The sequence below is a fragment of the Aegilops tauschii genome, chromosome 2 (genome assembly GCF_002575655.3).
Source record: "Aegilops tauschii subsp. strangulata cultivar AL8/78 chromosome 2, Aet v6.0, whole genome shotgun sequence".
Taxonomy (NCBI): Eukaryota; Viridiplantae; Streptophyta; class Magnoliopsida; order Poales; family Poaceae; genus Aegilops; species Aegilops tauschii.
In genome coordinates this window covers 161,688,486-161,713,786 of record NC_053036.3, presented here as the reverse complement: position 1 = coordinate 161,713,786, position 25,301 = coordinate 161,688,486, and the positions used below count along the sequence as shown (strand labels likewise).

The following is a 25,301-nucleotide window of genomic DNA, read 5'->3' as shown; positions in this document are numbered from 1 at the left end:
CAAAGGAAAATAAAATAAGGTTTGCACTAAGTATAAAATGTTGGCATGGGAATGGATTGCATGAGAATTTAGTAGTTCCATCTAGAGGGCTATCATAAAAAGAAAAATACTTATAAGATTTAGATCATTTTATGTTCCTACGATAACATTACAATTCAAAGAGCCCTGAAGTATCCCCACTAGTAGACACTAGCAGCTCAAGAAGCTATATCATCTCTAACTTAGTTAATCTCTTTGTTTTAGGTCTTTTCTATATGATCCCAACAATCGAGCGAACCGAGTTCTTCGATAGTTGAGGTCTTTGTGGTGAAACCAATCCACCTAGGATCGAGTGATAGGCTTACCACGGGTGCTCACACTTTTTTCGAATTTATTTCATGCTTTTCGACAATTTCTGTCCAGTTGAGAGATGCAGTTACATCGACTACAAGACATATATGGTTACTTCTGTCACATTAGCTCAAAACCACTTTTGTTTTGGGTCAAGGGTTTAGCGATACCAGCATTTATTTAGACTCAAAGCTCCAAATTCAGAAGTATAGCAATCCAGGACCAATCTACTAGCCGATTTTCGAATGTAATTTTTTTTGCCCAACATATATCACTCAAATAATTTTTTTTTCTCGATGGCTGAGGGACAAACGGTCACTTGCCACTCCACTTGGGACAGAGCATCGGGTCTTCGCCATTTTCCCCCTTTCCCAATCCCCCCGACCATGTCTTCGGCGACGCAGCAGCAGCCGCCACCGGCGGCGCCGCCGTACCGGCCATACCGGCAGGTGCGCGCGGCGACCCCGCACGCCCGCGCCATCTCCTGCGTGCGCTTCTCCCCCTGCGGGCGCCTCCTAGCGACGGCCTCCCTCGACGGCACGGTCGCTCTCCTCTCCCCGTCCTCGCTCGCCGTCATCGCCAACCTGCGCGGCCACACCCAGGGCGTCTCCGACCTGTCCTGGAGCACGGACTCGAATTACCTCTGCTCCGCGTCCGACGACCGCACCCTCCGCATCTGGGACATCCGCTCCATCCTCTCCGGCCCCAAGCCCGCCGACCCCAACGCCGATCGCTGCATCCGCGTGCTCAAGGGCCACGCCAACTTCGTCTTCAGTGCCAACTTCAATCCGCAGACCAGCTCCCAGGTCGCCTCGGGCGGGTTCGACTGCACCGTGCGCATCTGGGACGTCAGCAGCGGCCGCTGCATCCGCACCATCGACGCGCACTCTGAGCCCGTCACCTCCGTCCACTTCATCCGGGACGGATCGATCATTGTGTCGGGGAGCCATGATGGGAGCTGCAAGATTTGGGATGCGGGAACCGGCTCTTGTCTCAAGACAGTCATTGACGACAAGAAGCCAGCGGTTTCCTGCTCAATGTTCTCACCAAATGGCAAGTTCATCCTCGTCGCTACGCTCGATGACTCACTGGTATGACCAATTGACTGCTATTTCATATCATTTAACCATCACGCTGCTGAGGCTCATGTGTAAGAATCTTAGGCCTTAGGTTAGTGTTGAGCGCAAACCACTTTCAGTTTATTGGATGGTGTACAAAAGAGCAGGCCGGCCTGAAGGCAGGCAAGAGTATGGCTGGAAGGTCAGCCTAGCTAGTCTTGTCAATCACACACAATTTAGCTCACCGCGCAGCACTAGTTCAGACAATATTCATTGTTCTTTGATGTCAAGGTCACTTCGATATATATCTTGGTACAGTGATTGCAAGCTTTAGCTAGGTTCTAGTCTAATTTTCGGTTGCAACTTACCTCAACTTGACAGTGAATGAAAACCCTGCTCAGTTCTTAAAATTCAGTTCAAGGGTCCACCCACATGTTGACAAGGATATAATATTTGAGGCTGTGGGTTTGAAGTCATATTCCCTTCAAAATTATATGCACAATTATCAGAATGGCTCACCTGATATGGAATTCAAATGAAAATAGTGTCACACTTGGCAGTGGATGAAATTATAAAACTCCATCTCAATTCAAACTTTGATCTCTGAAGTTCAAAATAACAGCGCTCATTGCACATTTAGGCTCTTCGGCCAAGTGGTGCTCGTCCATTTAACTGTCACTGAAGGTGATTTTAGCACGTTTGGTTCTCACATAGTTGCTAATTTTGCACCAACAGAATTATGGTTTACCAAAATATCAAGTTTCCATTCTTTTGGGGCATTGTGGTAAGCCCATGTTTTCAACTTACATGTCTGAATAGAATTGAGGAGCTGGGGCTCTATATGTTTCAAGTTACATGAGTTTATTGATACTTATCTACTAACTTCATGCCAATCCCCATGTTCTTGTTATGTTTGCAATCTCCATATTGTGATGAGCCTGTACACTGTCAGCAACTTCTCATTCATCTTTGTCATGCCACAAGGATGATTTGGCTGTTGCAAATTGCAACAGGCATGTCATCTGTTCATGCTGTTAGAATCTTTTCCCCGTCTCCTACAACATGACTTGGTGTGAACTCCACCCAATCTGCACGACTTTATTTCCAAGCTTTGCTGTCTCTTCTTTATAACTTCTTGTCCAACTTCTTCGCAGACTTACTGTTACCATTGGTCTCCACCTTCTTCCAAATTTTTTTTTTTGAACTGAACCTTCTTCCAAATTCAAAGTGTCACAGATCATTACATACAATTTCTTATGAATTCTGTAAGCCCTACAGTCCAACTGGCACACCTGATGTTTGAGAATGTTAAATTTTTGTATAGATACATCCTGGAAGGTGTATCAATCACGTAGAAGAGGTGGGTTAAGAGGACGATACAACACCGATAGAGGTTCGGCAGCATTGCTAACCCTAGGTTAGCTACAACCCTGAACAACTACATCATCTTCTACCCCTGTCGGTGCCTCAATCTGGCAGCCATAAGCATCCCCATAGAGCAATCCAGCTTTGCTCCATTGAGCTCCTTGCAAGCAAGTTGAGTGCACCCGGGCCCTCATGGAAGATCGACGGCTATTGAACAACACATCGTTTCGATGGAGCCAAATCATCCGGAAGGTGAGGATAATTTTCTTTTGAGGGACAGAAGTTGAGGATAATGGTCGTGCATAGGTTCCGCAAGCCAACCACTTTATCAGACCACCACTCAATAATGTCAGCATTGTGGTCTGGGATCCACTTGGGTCTCGGGCTTGCCCCAGCTATTGAGCATCAAAGTCCACACCGCGTATGCCACCACAGTCGAGCATCAAATGGGTGATTGTTACATTTCTCAAGGGTGCCTCTCATGCCTCTGGCTATTTCATTTTACCATAAAGATTGCCAGTTTTCTGTGACTGACTTTTAAATCTCAGGATGCGCCATGACTTGCAACTAAACATTGTTGGAAATTGCTCCTCAAAACTATTATTTGCATTTTTTTCTTTAAATGGAAACAATATGCTAGCAATCACCATTATTCAAACATTATTGGCCCTATCTTTTCGAAACTCCATGTTTACTAGAAATATGCTTACTAAGTGCCTCCCACCTTCCTTGCAGAAACTATGCAACTATGCTACTGGCAAGTTCTTGAAGGTATATAGTGGACATGTGAACAGAGTATACTGCATCCAGTCTGCGTTTTCCGTCACGAACGGGAAGTACATTGTTAGTGGGTCGGAAGATAAATGCGTATACATATGGGACCTCCAAGGTAAAAACATTCTTCAGAAAATGGAAGGCCATAGCGATGCTGTCATCTCGGTGTCATGTCATCCAACAGAGAACAAGATTGCTTCTGGCAGCCTTGATAATGACAAGACTGTGAGACTCTGGGTCCAAGATGGCTGATGAATATGCAGAGGAGAGGATAGGTAGACCTGTGTGTACTCTATGTAGAACGAACCTACGCAGCAGCAAGTGGGATCTCAAAGAGAAACTTGCTGCTGTGTTCCATGGGCCGCTCCTGGTTGTATGTCAACCTGGAGGTTTTACTTAACTTAGGCTTGCACTGCTTTGTTTTAATACGAGTTGTTCCTCTTCGAGGTTCCAAGTCTCAACAGATGAGTTGGTCTCCTAACGTTGAGATGTGTTTGTTTGGTGCCCGACGGCTGCTGTAAGGTGCCAGATTTGGACCTCTTTGTTCATGAGATTGCAGTGCGATCGGCAGTTAATAAAAGCATTGCAATGCTGGCAGTGTGTAGGGTTAATGGATAAACATATATCATCAGTAAGATTCAGTATGGTGACTGCACATCATGTATAAATGGATACTGATGTTTTGTTGATTCTTAGTAGGTGTCAATCTGCAGAGCTGGGATACTGGCCGCACTTGAGCTTGCGATATGGCCTCATGGCTATGAACTTAGCGTGAGCTTAGCTTGATCAAATGGCTGTGAACCTAGCGTGAGCTTAGCTTGATCAAACTTGCTTAGCTCAACGTGTGACGGTCATACATAGATCAAACATGGATTGACAACACATGGATGGTAAGTGAAATCTATCATTAGTACTAAAAGCAAAACCAGGGCTGAAATAGAACTAAACGTTCAAGTCCATTATATATTGATTTTGAACAAATGTTCAATGTTTCCGCAAAGTCAAGGTTTGCAATCGACAATGAACTAGCAATTTCGGTATAGTAAGCAGCATTAATCAACTGAGCATCGACCATAGAGTAGCAATTCCGGTATAGTTAAGCAGCACCATAAGCAACTGAGCATCAACCGCAGAGTAGCAATTCTAATATAACTAAGAAGCGTAAATAGGGAATTCAACATCACTTTTGGCTACCCATATTACACCGATGTTCATAGCCGGCGACGGCCACCGCGAGACCACCGCGACGCAGGCGCAGTGCCGGGCGTTGACGGCGACGTCGCCGCTTTACCCTGACGATCTTTCGGCCGCAGACGTAGCGAGACACATAGTCATCAATGGCACTGCGTTGCCCGGCATCATCAATTCTGCTGCCTTGGATGCGGCCATACCCATGGAGATGGTAGGCCTGGATTCTGGGCGGCTCATACTTGCGGCCATAATCCATGCACGAGTAGATGGTGCCGGCACTGACGGAAGGGAACGGCCCCGCATGCACCAACAGCGCGGGCCCTCTTTTTTGCCCTCGCCAACAAATTCCGACGAACAAGGCGTGCCCGCCGAGTCCCTGCATAGGCAGGACTTTTTTTTTTGAAACTATGATGATTTTTATAGCACATTCGGAAACTATACACTCTAATACAGAAAAATCAAAAGTATCACCCTGTCGGCCTCCTGTTGGCCGAAGAGGGATTTTTCGGCCTACCATTGGCCGAAGAGGGACTTTTCGGCCAACCGCTGGCCAAAAAGGACTTGTCGGCCAACAGTTGGCCAAAGAGTCCCTCTTCAGCCAACACCGGCTCTACTGTTTTAGAAAATTCATATCAATTAGGATTTTTAGTATTTTAATTTGATTCTTTTTGCATTAGATTAGAAATTTTATGACGTTTCTGTAGAGATCAAGTTTGACTAGATTTAAAAGTTTGAATTTGATTTTTTATGAATTTGCTCAAATCACTAGATTGCCTATAATTTGAGCTAGGAGTATTCTTTTTAGATGGTTCTTTTTGCTACTGGTTCTTTGTGATTTTGTATATCAGTAGTAATTAATTGGTAAATTTTAGGATTATTTAAAATTAGGTTTTCATGAAAACGGTTCTGTTTTAGTGTTTTATAGGTTTTGTGCTATTTCTTTTAATTTTAATTGCTTTAAATTGTTTTCTTTATTTTTTTGACATATTCTTTTAGTTTCTGTTAAGTTAATAGTAGATATTTTATTTGTAGTATTTTTTGTATTTTATTTCGTTTATCCTCCATTTTCTTTCCCGTCGTTCTTTCCCTCCATTTTCTCCCACTATTTTTTTTGCCGCCATTTTCTCCCGCCATTCTTTGCCTCCATTTTCTCCTGCCATTTTCTTTCCCGTCATTTTATTTGCCGCCTTTCTCTCCCTCCATTTTCTCCCGCCATTTTATTTCCTGCCATTCTCTCCCGCCATTTTCTTTCCCGCTATTTTCTTTCCCGCCATTCTCTCCCGCCATCTTCTTTCCCGCCATCTTGTTTCTCGCCATCTTCACTTCTCAACTTATAAAACGAGCCTCATGTTGTCCACAACCGTAGATAACATCGTCTGACACGGTCTGTGTCTCCTGCGTCGGTGCTGCTGCTAGAGTGTGAAACACTGTCTGAGAGAAGTCATATGTGTTTGCAGCTTCGTCATCATCATCGGAGAGTGTTTCACACTTATGACTTCTCTCACACAGTGTTTCACACTCCACATGAAGGCATCATAGTCATCCTCCGTCGATGCAGCACTCCTTAGTGTGGCGGGAGAGAACGGCGGGAAAGAAAACTGGCGGCAAAGAAGATGGCGGGAAAGGAAATGGAGGGAAAAAATTGCGGAAAAGTATTTTTTTTCATGTATAAAACGGCAATGGTTATACAGGATTTATAAGGAACTTTTAAATATAAACTCCTATGAAGCTCAAAACAAGTTTTCTAGTAGGATAAAAGAAATAAAATACAAAAAAATACAACAAATAGAATAGCTACTGATAACTAAACAGAAACAAAAAGAATATGTCAAAAAAAACTAAAGAAAACAATTTAAAGCAATTAAAATTAAAAGAAATGGCATAAAACCTATAAAACACTAAAACAGAACTGTTTTCATAAAAACCTAATTTTAAGTAATTATAAAATTCGCCAATTAATTACTACTGATAAACAAAGTCACAAAGAACCAGTAGCAAAAAGAATCATCTGAAAAAATACTCCTAGCTCAAATTATAGGCAATCTAGTGATTTGAGCAAATTCATGAAAATTCAAATTCAAACTTTCAAATCTAGTCAAACTTGATATCTACAGAAACTTCATAAAATTTCTAATCTAATGCAAAAAGAATCAAATTAAAATACTAAAAATCCTAATTGATATGAATTTTGTAAAACAGTAGAGCAGGTGTTGGCCGAAGACGGACTCTTTGGCCAACTGTTGGCCGAAAAGTCCTTTTTGGCCAACGGTTGGCCAAAAAGTCTCTCTTCGGCCAACATGAGGCCGACAGGGTGATACTTTTGATTTTTCTGCATTAGGATGTATAGTTTTCGAATTTGCTACAAAAATCATCATAGTTTCAAAAAAATCGCATAGGCAGGGTGATTCCCGCCTCCGGATCCACCTGGTGCACCTCGTAACCTCCACGCCCGGCCCGGTGCACCAGAGCGAGTTCCCCGTCCTTGTCCACTAGGTTCATGCTCCAATCGTACCGCTTAAAATCCCAGTTGCTTAGCCTGGCCACCACCGCCACCAGCCGCGGCGGCTGGTCTGCGGTGGCGTCCACCAGCATGAGGGCCTTCTCGGTGACGCAGTAGAAGCGACCGTCGAACGACAATGTCGCAATGATCGCTTTGTTGTTGCGGTGATCGAGGGGCAACGGCGTCCACCGCTCGTCGCCGGGCTTCGCAATGAACAGCGAGCACGGGCCGAAGTGGAGCGCCACGGTTGAGCCGCCGGCGAGACCGGCGCCGGCCACGCGCAGGTAATTGAGGGAACACTTGTTCCTAGTCCACTGGGTGTTAGGGTTGTACAGCAGCGTGGTCGCGTCCGGGAGGACGACGGTGTTGGAGCCGCGGCCTTCCTCTTCCTCTCTCTCGCTACACCTTCCTCTCTCTCTCTCTCACTGACACAACGAAGAAGAAGGAGGAGGAAGAAGAAGGACACCAGACACAAGTGTTTTTCCCGGAGCCCGAACTCCACCCGCCGCACATACGGCGTCTTTTGCTTGAGCACGAACTCAATCCACACAGCGAGCTACAACGGAGGAGGGAGCTGGCTTTATACCCGCGTGCTCGGACGCGCTACGCCACGCTCTGCACGCACCCCCCACGTCCCGCGCTCCCGGCGCTCGTGTACCCGACGCGCTCACACGCAGTCGTCACGGCCCGAGTCCAGCGCCCTAACGCGGTCACTCCCCCGCTCGTCTCGCCCACACGCAACGGCCCGAGCGCTCGTACGCAACGGACACACATGCACACACACCGACAGGCACGCACACACGCACCCGAGTCTGCCACGGCCGGACCCGACGCGCCCCGAGCGCACACACGCACGCGTACAAGCCAGACACAAAGTCGGATCATCCCCAGACTATTGCCAGACCATACCCAAGTCAAACACAAGCCAGACTATCTGACTATGGGTACCATGGCTTATTCCTACATTCACCCCCTAAGCCATGGCTCAGAGGAGCCCGTCGTCTTCGACTTCGACGACGTCCGCCAGCAGCGCGCGCTCCGCCGCCGGCTCCCTCCGCAGCTTGGGGCAATCCCTCTTGAAGTGGCCGCGCTCGCCGCACTTGTAGCAGCGCCCGCGTCGGTTGCCGCCGTTGCCCGACGCCACGCTCCGCCCGTCGTCGCGCCGCCCTGCTGCCGCTCCCCCGCCCGCCACTGCGCCATGGTCAGCATCAGCTGGTCGCGGCCATGATCGCCGCTGTCTTGTCCATGGCGCCGAACCCGCTCGTCGAACGCACGCAGCCGCCCGAGCGCCTCGTCGAACGCCATGGTCGTCACGTCGCAGAATTGCTCGATGCCGACGACGACGGGGAACAACCGATCCGGGACGGTGTCCAACAGCTTCTTGACGAGCGGCGTGTCGCCCAGCGTCTCCCCGAGGTTCGCGTACCTCGCCGTCATGCCCACCAGCCTACCGGCGTACGCGTCCAACACCTCGCCGTTCGCCATCTTCAGGCGGTCGAACTCCCCACGCAGCGTCGCCAGCCTCGCCGCCCGGACTCGATCGGCGCCGACGAATCTCACCTTCAAGGAGTCCCATACCTCCCTGGCGGTGGGCTTCGTCGCCACCGAGAGCAGCACATCCTCCGGTAGCGCTCCGAGCAGCAACGCGCGCGCCGTCTTATCCTTCCTGGCGTTCACAGCCGCGTCGCCCGGCGCCACCGCCTCCCACGCGGTGTGGCCGTCGAGGATCGCCTGCGCCTTGATTGCCCACACGGTGTAGTTGTCTTGCGTGAGCATCGGCATCGCCATCGACGCCGATCCGCCCACGCCTCCGCCGTGTGGCACGATCGCCATTGCCGCCGGCGAGCTCTCGAACCGAAGCTCTGATGCCAATTGTTGGAGCCGCGGCCTTCCTCTTCCTCTCTCTCGCTACACCTTCCTCTCTCTCTCATTGACACAACGAAGAAGAAGGAGGAGGAAGAAGAAGGACACCAGACACAAATGTTTTTCCCGGAGCCCGAACTCCACCCGCCGCACGTACGACGTCTTTTGCTTGAGCACGAACTCAGTCCACACAGCGAGCTACAACGGAGGAGGGAGCTGGCTTTATACCCGCATGCTCGGACGCGCTACGCCACGCTCCCACGCTCTGCATGCACCCCCCACGTCCCGCGCTCCCGGCGCTCGTGTACCCGATGCGCTCGCACGCAGTCGTCACGGTCCGAGTCCAGCGCCCTGACGCGGTCACTTCCCCGCTCGTATCGCCCACACGCAATGGCCCGAGCGCTCGTACGCAACGGACACACATGCACACACACCTACAGGCACGCACACACACACCCGAGTCTGCCACGGCCGGACCCGACGCGCCCCGAGCGCACACACGCACGCGTACAAGCCAGACACAAAGTTGGATCATCCCCAGACTATTGCCAGACCATACCCAAGTCAGACACAAGCCAGACAATCTGACTATGGGTACCGTGGCTTATTCCTACATTCACCCCCTAAGCCATGGCTCAGAGGAGCCCGTCGTCTTCGACTCCGACGACGTCCGCCAGCAGCGCGCGCTCCGCCGCCGGCTCCCTCCGCAGCTTGGGGCAGTCCCTCTTGAAGTGGCCGCGCTCGCCGCACTTGTAGCAGCGCCCGCGTTGGTTGCCACCGTTGCCCGACGCCACGCTCCGCCCGTCATCGTTGTCCCGAGCGCCGCCCTGCTGCCCCTCCCGCTCCGCCACTGCGCCATCGTCAGCATCAGCTGGTCACCGCCATGATCGCCGCCGTCTTGTCCACGGCGCCGAAACCGCTTGTCGAACGCGCGCAGCCGCCGGAGCGCCTCGTCGAACGCCATGGTCGTCACATCGCAGAATTGCTCGATGCCGGCGACGACGGGGAACAACCGATCCGGGACGGTGTCCTACAGCTTCTTGACGAGCGGCGCGTCGCCCAGCGTCTCCCCGAGGTTCGCGTACCTCGCCGTCATGCCCACCAGCCTACCGGCGTACGCGTCCAACGCCTCGCCGTCCGCCATCTTCAGGCGGTCGAACTCCCCACGCAGCGTCGTCAGCCTCGCCGCGGGGACTCGATCGGCGCCGACGAATCTCACCTTCAAGGATTCCCATACCTCCCTGGCGGTGGGCTTCGTCGCCACCGAGAGCAGCACATCCTCCGGCAGCGCTCCGAGCAGCAACGCGCGCGCCGTCTTGTCCTTCCTGGCGTTCACCGCCGCGTCGCCCGGCGCCACCGCCTCCCACACGGTGTGGACGTCGAGGATCGCCTGCGCCTTGATTGCCCACACGGTGTAGTTGTCTTGCGTGAGCATCGGCATCGCCATCGACGCCGATCTGCCCGCGCCTCCGCCGTGTGGCATGATCGCCATTGCCGCCGGCGAGCTCTTGAACCGAAGCTCTGATGCCAATTGTTGGAGCCGCGGCCTTCCTCTTCCTCTCTCTCTCTCATTGACACAACGAAGATTGGGCAGGGAACCCATTGGAGGAGACGCTCCTCCTCACTGGGCACCTGCATCACGCGGCGGCGGCGGCGGGCGGACTGCGCAGCCCCGTCGGACCCCCATCTCCCTTGCCCTCTGCCTCTTGCGACGGGTGACGCGTGCCTCCGACTCCGGAGTCCCGCATCCGCGATGCCGACGGAGCGGGCACTAGAACCCACCGCTGCCCGCACAGAGCAACGGTCAAGGTGAAGGAGGCCGTCGGGCGGGCGGAGTAGATTGGGCAGGCCTCGAGATCCACGCGCGGGGCGGGAAGCTCCGGCGTCAACGCTATGGCGACGGGCGACATGTGGCATCGCACCGGAGCTGCCGCCCGTATCGACCCACGGACGCTCGAGCATGATACGGAGCGCCAACTCGTCCTCGTCTCTGCAGCTGCAGGCGGAGTGGCTGCCGGTGCTGGACATGCTCGTCGGCGCTAGGTATTGGAAGGATTGGGGGAAAGGGGAGCATCGGGGAGTGGAGCGGAGCAGAGTGAAGTGAGCTAGGGTTTGTTCCAAAGGGGGATTTTGTGGGGTCAGTTGGGCTGGGCTGATGTGGCGAACGCGCCCGGGCCGCCTCATATCTGCCCTACATTTGAGATGTATATGAGGGTTGCCGTGTTGGATATATGCCCTAGAGGCAATCATGTATGATGATATTTCCTATGTGTTTATGAATAAAGATAGTCCTTGGACATTATCAATGATGTGTATCAGCAAGTACGTGACTTGTTTGTGGGACTATGCATTGTATGATGACTGTCCTAAAAGATCCCTAGTCGAAAGGGTTGTGTGGACGCGCAGCCGACTAGACTAGCATATGGCATGGTCGATGGCTCGGTCTCACTAGCCATGGAGCATTTGATGCTAACCGGATAATATGGACTTGGAAAGGTCTAGTCGGATTCGACGTAGTCAGATCCGAGTCGAGATAAGGTCCGAGTCGGACAGACCCAACTGTGAGACGCAGCAATATGTCATCTGTGAGTCTCTAGTACAACATACATTCTATGTCCTAAGACCTGAGCTGGCGCATGTACTCGGGATGGTGACAGACCTGCTTTGGGCCGACCAAACGCTACTCCGTAACTGGGTAGTTACAAAGGTAGGTTTCAGGCTTGTCCAGACCCATGCTGCGAGACATGGTGCAGCAAGATGGGATTTGCCCCTCTGATCAGGAGAGATATACTCTGGGCCCCTCGTGTGATCTGATCAAGATAAGTATGGCCATGCGATTAGGATTATGAGATAATCCGGTTTGTGGTCGGCATCACTGGAACGAGAAAGAGGTCGGGCTAGCACAAGGATGACAATCTCGCCTTGAGCCCGACATCATATATCGTGTGGTAAAGGGAACAGAAGTGTGACATGTTGTACAGGTTCGCCTAACCAGGTTCATTCTCTACTTGGTGGTCGGCACGCCTTGCTAGAGGCCGCTACCAGCCGAGCAGGTCGGAGGTGATCCGACCTGCGACCAAGCCGACTTGAACCTAAGGGGTCGCGCGCTTAAGGGAAAGAACCTGTGAGGCCGGATCAGACTCCACGAGTCAGATGTGATCCTACTCGGACTCGGATCCCGACCGAACAGATTTTGGGCTTTAGGGTCCGTGCGAGGCCCAAGTGTTGAGCCCGCGATGGACGCCTATATAAAGTGGAGGTGCGGCGCACTCATTCGGTTGATCGCTTCGGCGCTGTCACTAGGGTTTGCATGTGTTGCGAATAGACACCTCCACTCGCCGCCGGTTGTGTGATCGGACCTAGCAGTCGGCCGCACGACGTTCCTCCTGCATGCGCGGATACCGTTAGAGGCGGTGCACCTGCGCCGCTTCGGCGAACTTGTACGTGGGATACGACGACCGGCTGTTCGAGGGAGATCGGACGAGGAGGAGACGAACCACGCGGACGCGCTACCCCAACTCTTCTTCCGCTGCACGGCACTGCTCGTCTAGTGGTAACGATCTGTGATCCATTCCCGTAGCATGTTCCTGGTTGTTCTGCGCGTAGGAAAATTTTAATTTGCAGTCGGCGCACCCCGCGGTAGAACCCAACAGTGGTATCAGAGCCTCTGCTATAGGATTTGGATTCAGATCGTATGCATATTAGATATGTGGAGGTGGCAGTTGAGATCTGTTGTTGTTTATGAGATTGGCTATGTGCACGGTTGATGTGATCAACTGCACATGGGGATCGTTGAGGCTATGTTTTCTACCAATCGGGGCCGATGAGGTCGTGACACGATCTACCCCTACCGATCGATTATCCGCCATCGGGGTTAACAGTGAAACGTAAATCTGAATCGGATTCGCGATGATCGATGAGATCGGTCAGATCAGAAAAATCGGCGTGATCAGAGTGCAGATGTGATCTGTGATTTCCGAAAACGTCGGGCGCTGCCCGCACCCCCGAGGGTCGCTGCCCCTTCGAACCCTGCCCGCTAACCGGCTAGCGGGACCGCCGTGTGCGCCTTGTATTTCGTACCCGACACACAAAACCGATAGAATGTTATTCTATGCACACTACAAGAAAAAAGACACATCCGTGACATTTTGGGTCGAACAAAATTTTTTTCTGTCATACTTATGACACTTCTATGACGATAATTGTGACAAAACCCGGTATCATCATAGATGTGGTGGGGTCCTACTTCTATGACAAAAAATCATGACAGAAAATGGGCTTTTCGTCCTGGGTGGGCCAGAGACGCAGCTGCATGACATTCTTTGGGCCGTCCATGACGGAAAAAACCGTGGTAGAAGCGAGGGCGAGGAAAATATCGGGGTGTTCCCGGTTACGATGGGTGGTCGGGGCTGAGCGATGCGCGTTTCTCTCATACACGCATGCACGTGGGTGCGAGGCGTTGGGCTCTAACTGAACCCGAGCGATTGCACTGCAGGCTACGCGTTACTGAACCCGAGCGATCGATCGATGACTGTTAACTGAACCCGATCAAGCGATTCCTTCGCTACTGCTGCTAACTGAAGCCGATCGATGCTGCCTCTGGATGAACAGTGAGCGTTGCTGGGGGGGGGGGTTTGGATGAACAGTTCCCGGTAGGGGTGGATGAACAGGACCCCGTGGTGTTGCCTCTGGATGAACAGTGAGCGTTGCTGGGGGGTTTGGATGAACAGTCCCGGTGGGGGTGGATGAACAGGACCCCGTGGTGTTGCCTCTGGATGAACAGGACCCCGATCGATCGAGCCGGTTGGGGCTGGATGAACAGGACCCCGTGGAGGGCTGGATGAACAGGACCACCCCATGGAGGGCTGGATGAACAGTAGACGGTGGAGGGCTGGATGAATAGTAGCCCGTGGAGGGGTGGTTGAACAGGAGCCCGTGGAGAGGGCTGGTTGAACAGTAGCCGGTGGAGTAGCGCGCGGTGGAGGCTGGATGAACAGGAGTCCGTGGATGAACAGTCGCAGGTGGAGGCTGGAAGAGGTCGACGGTGGATGAACAGTAGCCCGTGGAGGCTAGAGGGGGTCGACGGTGGAGATGAACAGTATCCCGTGGAGTCCCGTTTTGCGGTACGCCACACCCCTCCCGATGAACAGGACCCCCGTTTCGACCGTAGCGCTCCAACACAAGTCCGTTTCCTCCGTTTTGCGGTACGCCACACCCCTCCCGATCAACAGGACCCCCGTTTCGACCGTAGGAGGTCCGTTTCCTCCATTTTGCGGTACGCCAGACCCCTCCCGATGAACAGGATCCCGTTTCGACCGTGGTCGGTGGAACACAAGGCCGTTTCCTCCGTTCTGCGGTACGCCAGGCCTCGTTTCCATCGGCTGTTCCGTGCAAGCCGGTTGGCTCCCACGCGTTCCGTTGCCTCCCGATGAACACGGCGCATTTCGTTGCCTCCCCATGAACACGACGACGACGCAGTTTCTCCGTTCCGACCCAACCATGTACACGAGCCCTGGCCGTACGTATGCGCGAGTAGGCGTTCGAGACCCCACCCGTATGTACGTACGTGGCCATATTTTCTTTCTTGCACACTGGCCGCTATACGTACGTGTACATGCTACATGCGCGCCTCAACTACGACACATGCGCGCTCTACATCGACCAGTATGTACGTACACGTTCGCGACCAGAATGACAAGGTTACGTACGCTTTGACCAGGTGGGTCCCGACTGTCAGGCACTTCCTTGCGTGCGAAGATATAGCTGGTGGGTCCCAGCTGTCAGGGGGGCGAATCGTTTTTTTTGCCCGGACGCACTTCCTTGCGTGTGAAGATGTAGCTGGTGGGTTCCAGCAGTTAGGGGGGAAATGTTTTTTTTGCGAAATACAGTGGCCCGTCCGGTGGGTCCCCGCTGTCAGATGGAGGAATTATTATTTTGCACGTAATAAGGAGGCACTTCCTTGCTGCGGTCGTGGACCCAGCTGTCAGCCTCTTCACGTACAATACTCTTCCGATGGAAGTCGGTTGTTGACCACATTGACCACGCCGCGCCGAGAGCACCACGGCGGTGGACGACGGTGAGGCCTAGGAAGGGGACGACGCGGAGCCGGGAAAGACGCGGCAGTGGATACCCACGCAGAGAGGAGTACGAGGGTTCACTGGTTCGGCTGTGGTGCGAGGCTGCCGTCGCTGCAGAATAACAGGGGGTGTGGGTGAGTGGAGGGATGGCCTGGCCAGCGGTGGGAGTAGTAGGGGGCGGTGAGGCCTCCGCGGCAGCACAGCCGGCCACGGGAGGCAGGAGCAGGCGGCACGACCGGCGCTGCTTTGGGCGGCTGGAGCAAGAAGACCAGAGGTTGAAGAAGCACGACGGCCGTTGGATGGACATCGTACGGTCACTGCAGCTAGAATCGTTTATATTGACTAAGTTGACAAAGCCCTGGGTACGCGTCAACTTAGTAGGCCCACAAGTCAGCTTCCGAAATGGTGCGCCCCAGATGTCAGGGGGAGGAATCATTTTTTGGGCGGGTGAAGCTAGAATATCCGAGATTGAAGAAGAAGCACGGCATCCGTTGGATGGACATCCAACGGCCGCTGCTGCTAGAACCGTGTGTTGACTATAAGTTGACAAAGCCTTGCATACGCGTCAACTCTCTTTTTTTTGAGGGGACGCGTCAACTTAGTAAGGCCACAAGTATGTGGCAGAGAACTTATAGCCCATTTGAGATTTGTAAAAATGTGCAGCCAATTTTTGAATTCTAATGGAATTTACTACAGCCCATTTACAGTTTGTTAAAAGTACAACCCATTTCAACCAACCGTTCAAAACAGATTTCAATAAAATTTCCCATATTTTGATGGGATCCGAAATATTTTTATCCTGAAATTTCTAGTCAAATTAAATACAATTTCAATATAAATTTATATTACGTAAAAATCCAACGAAACATTGCGCTCGCAACAATTAATGAAAGTAAAGTTTTCAATATCCAAAAATAGTATTTTATAAAGTAATTACGTGTTTGGTGCATTTTTTATAGTTACTGCCCAGTTTTTATAATTACATCTCATTTATTATTTTTTAAAGCCCATTTTCTTGTTAAGCCTAATGCATACCTCCTAGGAAAGATTTGCAGCCCAGCAGGGCGGAAAATAACAACTTGACCTTGCCTGGGTATTCCTAAAAAAAAGTATAGCTGGGCTAGCCATTTTGAGCTTGAAGAGAAATTAATATCTGGGCTGGATATCTGGCATGGGCTAGACGGGCCACAGCCCGCCCAGTTAATAGCTGCAGTGATGTTTTCGTTGTTGTTAAGAGGAGAAAAATTAATATCTGGGCTAAACATCGCTCAAGAAAAACTCTGCAGTGCTCACACCTCAAAAACACAAATACTGCTCGAGCTGCTTGGTCCCAGATGTTGGGGATCGTAGCAGAAATTAAAATTTTCTACGCATCACCAAGATCAATCTATGGAGTTTACTAGCAACGAGAGGGGAGGAGTGCATCTACATACCCTTGTAGATCGCGAGCGGAAGCGTTCAAGAGAACGGAGTTGATGGAGTCGTACTCGTCGTGATCCAAATCACCGACGATCCAAGCGCCGAACGGACGGCACCTCCGCGTTCAACACACGTACGGAGCGGTGGCGTCTCCCACGCCTTGATCCAGCAAGGAGGAGGGAGAGGTTGAGGAAGAAGGCTCCAACAGCAGCACGACGGCGTGGTGGTGGTGGAGTGACAGTTCTCCGGCAGGGCTTCGCCAAGCACACGCGGAGGAGGAGAGGTGTTGGGGCGGGGGGGGGGGGGGAGGGGCTGTGCCTTGGGAAAGGTGTGGCTGCCCTCCCACCCCTCCACTATATAGGGGCAAGAGAGAGGGGGGCCGCCCCCCTCAGATCCCATCTGGTCGGAGGGGCGGCGGCCAGGGGGAGGTGGCTTGCCCCCCAAGCAAGGGGGGGGGCGCCCCCTTTAGGGTTCCCCCCAAACCCTAGGCGCATGGGCCTTAGGGGGGGTTGGCGCCCAGCCCACTTAGGGCTGGTTCCCTTCCACCTACAGCCCATAAGGCCCTACGGGGCAGGTGGACCCTCCCGGTGGACCCCCGGAACCCCTTGGGTGGTCCCGGCACAATACCGGCATACCCCCGAACACTTCCGGTGACCGTATGGTGACTTCCCATATATAAATCTTTACCTCCGGACCATTCTGGAACTCCTCGTGACGTCCGGGGTCTCATCCGGGACTCCGAACAACATTCGGTAATCACATACAAACCTTCCTTATAACCCTAGTGTTATCGAACCTTAAGTGTGTAGACCCTACGGGTTCGGGAATCATGCAGACATGACCGAGACACCTCTCTAGCCAATAACCAACAGCGGGATCTGGATACCCATGTTGGCTCCCACATGTTCCACGATGATCTCATCGGATGAACCACGATGTCGAGGATTCAAGCAATACCGTATACAATTCCCTTTATCAATCGGTACGTTACTTGCCCGAGATTCGATCGTCGGTATCCCAATACCTCGTTCAATCTCGTTACCGGCAAGTCACTTTACTCGTTCCGTAATGCATGATCCCGTGACTAACTACTTAGTCACATTGAGCTCATTATGATGATGCAATACCGAGTGGGCCCAGAGATACCTCTCCGTCATACGGAGTGACAAATCCCAGTCTCGATCCGAGCCAACCCAACAGACACTTTCGGAGATACCTGTAGTGCACCTTTATAGCCACCCAGTTACGTTGTGACGTTTGGTACACCCAAAGCATTCCTACGGTATCCGGGAGTTGCACGATCTCATGGTCTAAGGAAATGATACTTGACATTAGAAAAGCTTTAGCAAACGAACTACACGATCTAGTGCTATGCTTAGGATTGGGTCTTGTCCATCACATCATTCTCCTAATGATGCGATCCCGTTATCAATGACATCTAATGTCCATGGTCAGGAAACCGTAACCATCTATTGATCAACGAGCTAGTCAACTAGAGGCTCACTAGGGACATGTTATGGTCTATGTGTTCACACATGTATTACGATTTCCGGATAGGACAATTATAGCATGAACAATAGACAATTATCATGAACAAGGAAATATAATAATAACCATTTTATTATTGCCTCTAGGCATATTTCCAACAGTCTCCCACTTGCACTAGAGTCAATAATCTAGTTACATTGTTATGAATCGTACACCCATAGAGTTCTGGTGTTGATCATGTTTCGCTCGTGGAAGAGGTTTAGTCAACAGATCTGCGACATTCAAATCCGTATGCACTTTACAAATATCTATGTCTCCATTTTGAACATTTTCACGAATGGAGTTGAAGCGACGCTTGATGTGCCTGGTCTTCTTGTGAAACCTGGGCTCCTTGGCAAGGGCAATAGCTCTAGTGTTGTCACAGAAGAGAGTCATCGGCCCCGATGCATTGGGAATAACTCCTAGGTCGGCAATGAACTCCTTCATCCAGATTGCTTCATGTGCTGCCTTCGAGGCTGCCATGTACTCCACTTCACATGTAGATCCCGCCACGACGCTTTGTTTGCAACTGCACCAGCTGACTGCCCCACCATTCAAAATATACACGTATCCGGTTTGTGACTTAGAGTCATCCAGATCTGTGTCGAAGCTAGCATCGACGTAACCCTTTACGACGAGCTCTTCGTCACCTCCATAAACCAGAAACATATCCTTAGTCCTTTTCAGGTACTTCAGGATGTTCTTGACCGCTGTCTAGTGTTCCATGCCGGGATTACTTTGGTACCTTCCTAGCAAACTTACGGCAAGGTTTACATCAAGTCTGGTACACAGCATGGCATACATAATAGACCCTATGGCCGAGGCATAGGGGACGACACTCATCTTTTCTCTATCTTCTGCCGTGGTCGGGCATTGAGCCATGCTCAATCTCACACCTTGCAATACATGCAAGAACCCCTTCTTGGACCGATCCATATTGAACTTCTTCAATATCTTGTCAAGGTATGTGCTTTGTGAAAGACCTATGAGGCGTCTCGATCTATCTCTATAGATCTTGATGCCTAATATGTAAGCAGCTTCTCCAAGGCCCTTCATTGAAAAACACTTATTCAAGTAGGCCTTTATACTTTCAAGAATTCTATATCATTTCCCATCAATAGTATGTCATCCACATATAATAAGAGAAATGCTACAGAGCTCCCACTCACTTTCTTGTAAACACAGGCTTCTCCATAAGTCTGCGTAAACCCAAACGCTTTGATCATCTCATCAAAGCGAATGTTCCAACTCCGAGATGCTTGCACCAGCCCATAGATTGAGCGCTGGAGCTTGCATACTTTGTCAGCATTCTTAGGATCGACAAAACCTTCCGGCTGCATCATATACGATTCTTCCTTAAGGAAGCCGTTAAGGAATGCCGTTTTGACGTCCATTTGCCATATTTCATAATCGTAGAATGCGGTAATTGCTAACATGATTCGGACGGACTTCAGCTTCGCTACGGGTGAGAAGGTCTCATCGTAGTCAACTCCTTGAACTTGTCGATAACCCTTAGCGACAAGTCGAGCTTTATAGATGGTAACATTTCCATCCGCGTCCATCTTCTTCTTAAAGATCCATTTATTTTCTATCGCTCGCCGATCATCGGGCAAGTCTGTCAAAGTCCATACTTTGTTTTCATACATGGATCCTATCTCGGATTGCATGGCTTCAAGCCATTTTTTGGAATCTGGACCCGCCATTGCTTCTTCATAGTTTGAAGGTTCACCGTTGTCCAACAACATGATTTCCAGGACAGGGTTGCCGTACCACTCTAGTGCGGAACGTGTCCTTGTGGACCTACGAAGTTCAGTGGTAACTTGATCATGATCGTCATCATTAACTTCCTCTCTAGTCGGTGCAGGCACCACTGAAACATTTTCTTGTGCTGTGCTACTTTCTGGTTCGAGAGGGGTCATCTCATCAAGTTCCACTTTCCTTCCACTTACTTCTTTCGAGAGAAACTCTTTCTCCAGAAAGGACATGTTCTTGGCAACGAAGATCTTGCCTTCGGATCTGAGGTAGAAGGTATACCCAATGGTTTCCTTAGGGTATCCTATGAGGACGCATTTTTCTGACTGGGGTTCGAGCTTTTCAGGTTGAAGTTTCTTGACATAAGCATCGCATCCCCAAACTTTAAGAAACGACAGCTTAGGTTTCTTTCCAAACCATAATTCATACGGTGTCGTCTCAACGGATTTCGACGGAGCCCTATTTAAAGTGAATGCGGCAGTCTCTAAAGCATAACCCCAGAATGATAGCGGTAGATCGGTAAGAGACATCATAGATCGCACCATATCCAATAGAGTGCGATTACGACGTTCGGACACACCATTACGCTGAGGTGTTCCAGGCGGCGTGAGTTGTGAAACAATTCCACATTTCCTTAAGTGTGTGCCAAATTCGTGACTCAAATATTCCCCTCCACGATCTAATCGTAAGAACTTTATTTTCCTGTCACGTTGATTCTCAACCTCACTCTGAAATTCCTTGAACTTTTCAAAGGTCTCAGACTTGTGTTTCATTAAGTAGACATACCCATATCTACTCAAGTCATCAGTGAGGGTGAGAACATAATGATAGCCACCGCGAGCCTCAACACTCATTGGACCACACACATCAGTATGTATGATTTCCAATAAGTTGGTTGCTCGCTCCATTGTTCCGGAGAACGGAGTCTTGGTCATTTTGCCCATGAGGCATGGTTCGCACGTGTCAAATGATTCATAATCAAGAGACTCCAAAAGTCCATCTGCATGGAGTTTCTTCATGCGTTTGACACCAATGTGACCAAGGCGGCAGTGCCACAAGTATGTGGGACTATCATTATCAACCTTACATTTCTTGGCATTCACACTATGAATATGTGTAACATCACATTCGAGATTCATTAAGAATAAACCATTGACCAGCGGGGCATGACCATAAAACATATCTCTCATATAAATAGAACAACCATTATTCTCGGATTTAAATGAGTAGCCATCTCGCATTAAATGAGATCCAGATACAATGTTCATGCTCAAAGCTGGCACTAAATAACAATTATTGAGGTTTAAAACTAATCCCGTAGGTAAATGTAGAGGTAGCGTGCCGACGGCGATCACATCGACCTTGGAACCATTCCCGACGCGCATCATCACCTCGTCCTTTGCCAGTCTCCGCTTATTCCGCAGCTCCTGCTTTGAGTTACAAATATGAGCAACTGCACCGGTATCAAATACCCAGGAGCTACTACGAGCGCTGGTTAGGTACACATCAATAACATGTATATCACATATACCTTTGGTATTGCCGGCCTTCTTATCCGCTAAGTACTTGGGGCAGTTCCGCTTCCAGTGACCGTTTCCCTTGCAATAAAAGCACTCAGTCTCAGGCTTGGGTCCATTCTTTGTCTTCTTCCTGGCAGCTTGCTTACCGGGCGCGGCAACTCCCTTGCCGTCTTTCTTGAAGTTCTTCTTACCCTTGCCTTTCTTGAACTTAGTGGTTTTATTCACCATCAACGCTTGATGTTCCTTTTTGATCTCCACCTCCGCTAATTTCAGCATTGAATATACCTCAGGAATGGTCTTTTCCATCCCCTGCATATTGAAGTTCATCACAAAGCTCTTGTAGCTAGGTGGGAGCGACTGAAGGATTCTGTCAACGACCGCGTCATCCGGGAGATTAACTCCCAGCTGAGACAAGCGGTTGTGCAACCCAGACATTTTGAGTATGTGTTCGCTGACGGAACTATTCTCCTCCATCTTACAACTGTAGAACTTGTCAGAGACTTCATATCTCTCGACCCGGGCATGAGCTTGGAAAACCATTTTCAGCTCTTGGAACATTTCATATGCTCCGTGCTGCTAAAAACGCTTTTGGAGCCCCGGTTCTAAGCTGTAAAGCATGCCGCACTGAACCAGGGAGTAATCATCACTACGTGACTGCCAGGCGTTCAGAACGTCTTGAGTTGCTGGGAAAACAGGTGCATCACCTAGCGGTGCTTCAAGGACATATGCTTTCTTGGCAGCTATGAGGATAATCCTCAGGTTACGGACCCAGTCCGTGTAGTTGCTACCATCGTCTTTCAGCTTGGTTTTCTCTAGGAACGCGTTGAAGTTGAGGGCAACATTAGCGTGGGCCATTTGATCTACAAGACATATTGTAAAGGTTTTTAGACTAAGTTCATGATAATTAAGTTCATCTAATCAAATTATTAACGAACTCCCACTCAGACATACATCCCTCTAGTCATCTAAGTGATACATGATCCGAGTCAGCTAGGCCGTGTCCGATCATCACGTGAGATGGACTAGTCATCATCGGTGAACATCTTCATGTTGATCGTATCTGCTATACGACTCATGGTCGACCTTTCAGTCTCTTGTGTTCCGAGGCCATGTCTGTACATGCTAGGCTCGTCAAGTCAACCTAAGTGTATTGCGTGTGTAAATCTGGCTTACACCCGTTGTATGCGAATGTTAGAACCTATCACACCCGATCATCACGTGGTGCTTCGGAACAACGAACCTTCGCAACGGTGCACAGTTAGGGGGAACACTTTCTTGAAATTTTAGCGAGGGATCATCTTATTTATGCTACCGTCGTTCTAAGCAAATAAGATGTAAAACATGATAAACATCACATGCAATCAAATAGTGACATGATATGGCCAATATCATTTTGCTCCTTTTGATCTCCATCTTCGGGGCGCCATGTTCATCATCGTCACCGGCATGACACCATGATCTCCATCATCATGATCTCCATCATCGTGTCTTCATGAAGTTGTCTCGCCAACTATTACTTCTACTACTATGGCTAACAGTTAGCAATAAAGTAAAGTAATTACATGACGTTCCAGTTGACACGCATGTCATAAATAAATTAAGACAACTCCTATGGCTCCTGCTGGTTGTCATACTCATCGACATGCAAGTCGTGATTCCTATTACAAGAACATGATCAATCTCATACATCACATATATCACTCATCACATCCTTCTGGCCATATCACATCACATGACACTTGCTGCAAAACAAGTTAGACGTCCTCTAATTGTTGTTGCAAACTTTTACGTGGCTGCTATAGGTTTCTAGCAAGAACGATTCTTACCTACGCCAAAACCACAACGTGATATGCCAATTTCTATTTACCCTTCATAAGGACCCTTTTCATCGAATCCGATCCGACTAAAGTGGGAGAGACAGACACCCGCTAGCCACCTTACGCAGCTAGTGCATGTCAGTCGGTGGAACCTGTCTCACGTAAGCGTACGTGTAAGGTCGGTCCGGGCCGCTTCATCCCACGATGCCGCCGAATCAAGATAATACTAGTAACGGCAAGTAAATTGACAAAATCGACGCCCACAACAACTTGTGTTCTCCTCATGCATAGAAACTACGCATAGACCTAGCTCATGATGCCACTGTTGGGGATCGTAGCAGAAATTAAAATTTTCTACGCATCACCAAGATCAATCTATGGAGTTTACTAGCAACGAGAGGGGAGGAGTGCATCTACATACCCTTGTAGATCGCGAGCGGAAGCATTCAAGAGAACGGAGTTGATGGAGTCGTACTCGTCGTGATCCAAATCACCGATGATCCAAGCGCCGAACGGACGACACCTCCGCGTTCAACACACGTACGGAGCGGTGACGTCTCCCACGCCTTGATCCAGCAAGGAGGAGGGAGATGTTGAGGAAGAAGGCTCCAACAGCAGCACGACGGCGTGGTGGTGGTGGAGTGACAGTTCTCCGGCAGGGCTTCGCCAAGCACACGCGGAGGAGGAGAGGTGTTGGGGGGGGGGGAGGGGCTGCGCCTTGGGAAAGGTGTGGCTGTCCTCCCACCCCTCCACTATATATAGGGGCAAGGGAGAGGGGGGCCGGCCCCCTCAGATCCCATCTGGTGGGAGGGGCGGCGGCCAGGGGGAGGTGGCTTGCCCCCCAAGCAAGGGGGGCGCCCCCCTTTAGGGTTCCCCCCAAACCCTAGGCGCATGGGCCTTAGGGGGGTTGGTGCCCAGCCCACTTAGGGCTGGTTCCCTTCCACCTACAGCCCATAAGGCCCTCCGGGGCAGGTGGACCCTCCCGGTGGACCCCCGGAACCCCTTCGGTGGTCCCGGCACAATACCGGCATACCCCCGAACACTTCCGGTGACCGTATGGTGACTTCCCATATATAAATCTTTACCTCCGGACCATTCCGGAACTCCTCGTGACGTCCGGGATCTCATCCGGGACTCCGAACAACATTCGGTAATCACATACAAACCTTCCTTATAACCCTAGCGTTATCGAACCTTAAGTGTGTAGACCCTACGGGTTCGGGAATCATGCAGACATGACCGAGACACCTCTCTAGCCAATAACCAACAGCGGGATCTGGATACCCATGCTGGCTCCCACATGTTCCACGATGATCTCATCGGATGAATCACGATGTTGAGGATTCAAGCAATCCCGTATACAATTCCCTTTATCAATCGGTACATTACTTGCCCGAGATTCGATCGTCGGTATCCCAATACCTCGTTCAATCTCGTTACCTGCAAGTCACTTTACTCGGTCCATAATGCATGATCCTGTGACTAACTACTTAGTCACATTGAGCTCATTATGATGATGCAATACCGAGTGGGCCCAGAGATACCTCTCCGTCATACGGAGTGACAAATCCCAGTCTCGATCCGAGCCAACCCAACAGACACTTTCGGAGATACCTGTAGTGCACCTTTATAGCCACCCAGTTACGTTGTGACGTTTGGTACACCCAAAGCATTCCTACGGTATCCGGGAGTTGCACGATCTCATGGTCTAAGGAAATGATACTTGACATTAGAAAAGCTTTAGCAAACGAACTACACGATCTAGTGCTATGCTTAGGATTGGGTCTTGTCCATCACATCATTCTCCTAATGATGTGATCCCGTTATCAATGACATCCAATGTCCATGGTCAGGAAACCGTAACCATCTATTGATCAACGAGCTAGTCAACTAGAGGCTCACTAGGGACATGTTATGGTCTATGTGTTCACACATGTATTACGATTTCCGGATAACACAATTATAGCATGAACAATAGACAATTATCATGAGCAAGGAAATATAATAATAACCATTTTATTATTGCCTCTAGGGCATATTTCCAACACCAGATGTCGGCCGCTTCTTGTGCAATTCTCTCGTTTATTGACTACATAGGTTGACAATGG

At 50.2% G+C, this 25,301-nt stretch overlaps 2 protein-coding genes across 2 annotated transcripts; one reads left to right on the top strand and one right to left on the bottom strand.

Annotated features, from left to right (window-relative positions):
• The first annotated feature begins 630 nt into the window (after positions 1 to 630).
• On the top strand, positions 631 to 4,178 carry LOC109752048 (COMPASS-like H3K4 histone methylase component WDR5B). The gene is made up of 2 exons (XM_020310916.4): positions 631 to 1,421; positions 3,489 to 4,178. The coding sequence occupies exons 1-2, from the start codon at positions 717 to 719 to the stop codon at positions 3,777 to 3,779; spliced, it is 996 nt and encodes a 331-aa protein (XP_020166505.1). The 5' UTR covers positions 631 to 716; the 3' UTR covers positions 3,780 to 4,178.
• Positions 4,179 to 7,097: 2,919 nt separating this feature from the next.
• LOC141040850 (uncharacterized) lies at positions 7,098 to 9,051 on the bottom strand. Its single transcript, XM_073506965.1, has 3 exons — positions 8,388 to 9,051; positions 8,228 to 8,343; positions 7,098 to 7,532 (listed from the first exon to the last, which is right to left on the bottom strand). The coding sequence occupies exons 1-3, from the start codon at positions 9,049 to 9,051 to the stop codon at positions 7,098 to 7,100; spliced, it is 1,215 nt and encodes a 404-aa protein (XP_073363066.1).
• Positions 9,052 to 25,301: the final 16,250 nt, after the last annotated feature.

Excerpts from the sequence above, each read along its gene's own strand:
- LOC141040850 (XM_073506965.1), bottom strand. The coding sequence starts at position 9,051 with ATGGCGATCGTGCCACACGGCGGAGGCGTGGGCGGATCGGCGTCGATG. Across the intron at positions 8,344-8,387 it reads GCGGGCGGGGGAGCGGCAGC|GCAACCGACGCGGGCGCTGC; the intron begins AGGGCGGCGCGA and ends CGGGCAACGGCG. Across the intron at positions 7,533-8,227 it reads TGCTGGCGGACGTCGTCGAA|TGGACTAGGAACAAGTGTTC; the intron begins GTCGAAGACGAC and ends CCTAACACCCAG.
- LOC109752048 (XM_020310916.4), top strand. The coding sequence starts at position 717 with ATGTCTTCGGCGACGCAGCAGCAGCCGCCACCGGCGGCGCCGCCGTAC. Across the intron at positions 1,422-3,488 it reads CTACGCTCGATGACTCACTG|AAACTATGCAACTATGCTAC; the intron begins GTATGACCAATT and ends CCTTCCTTGCAG.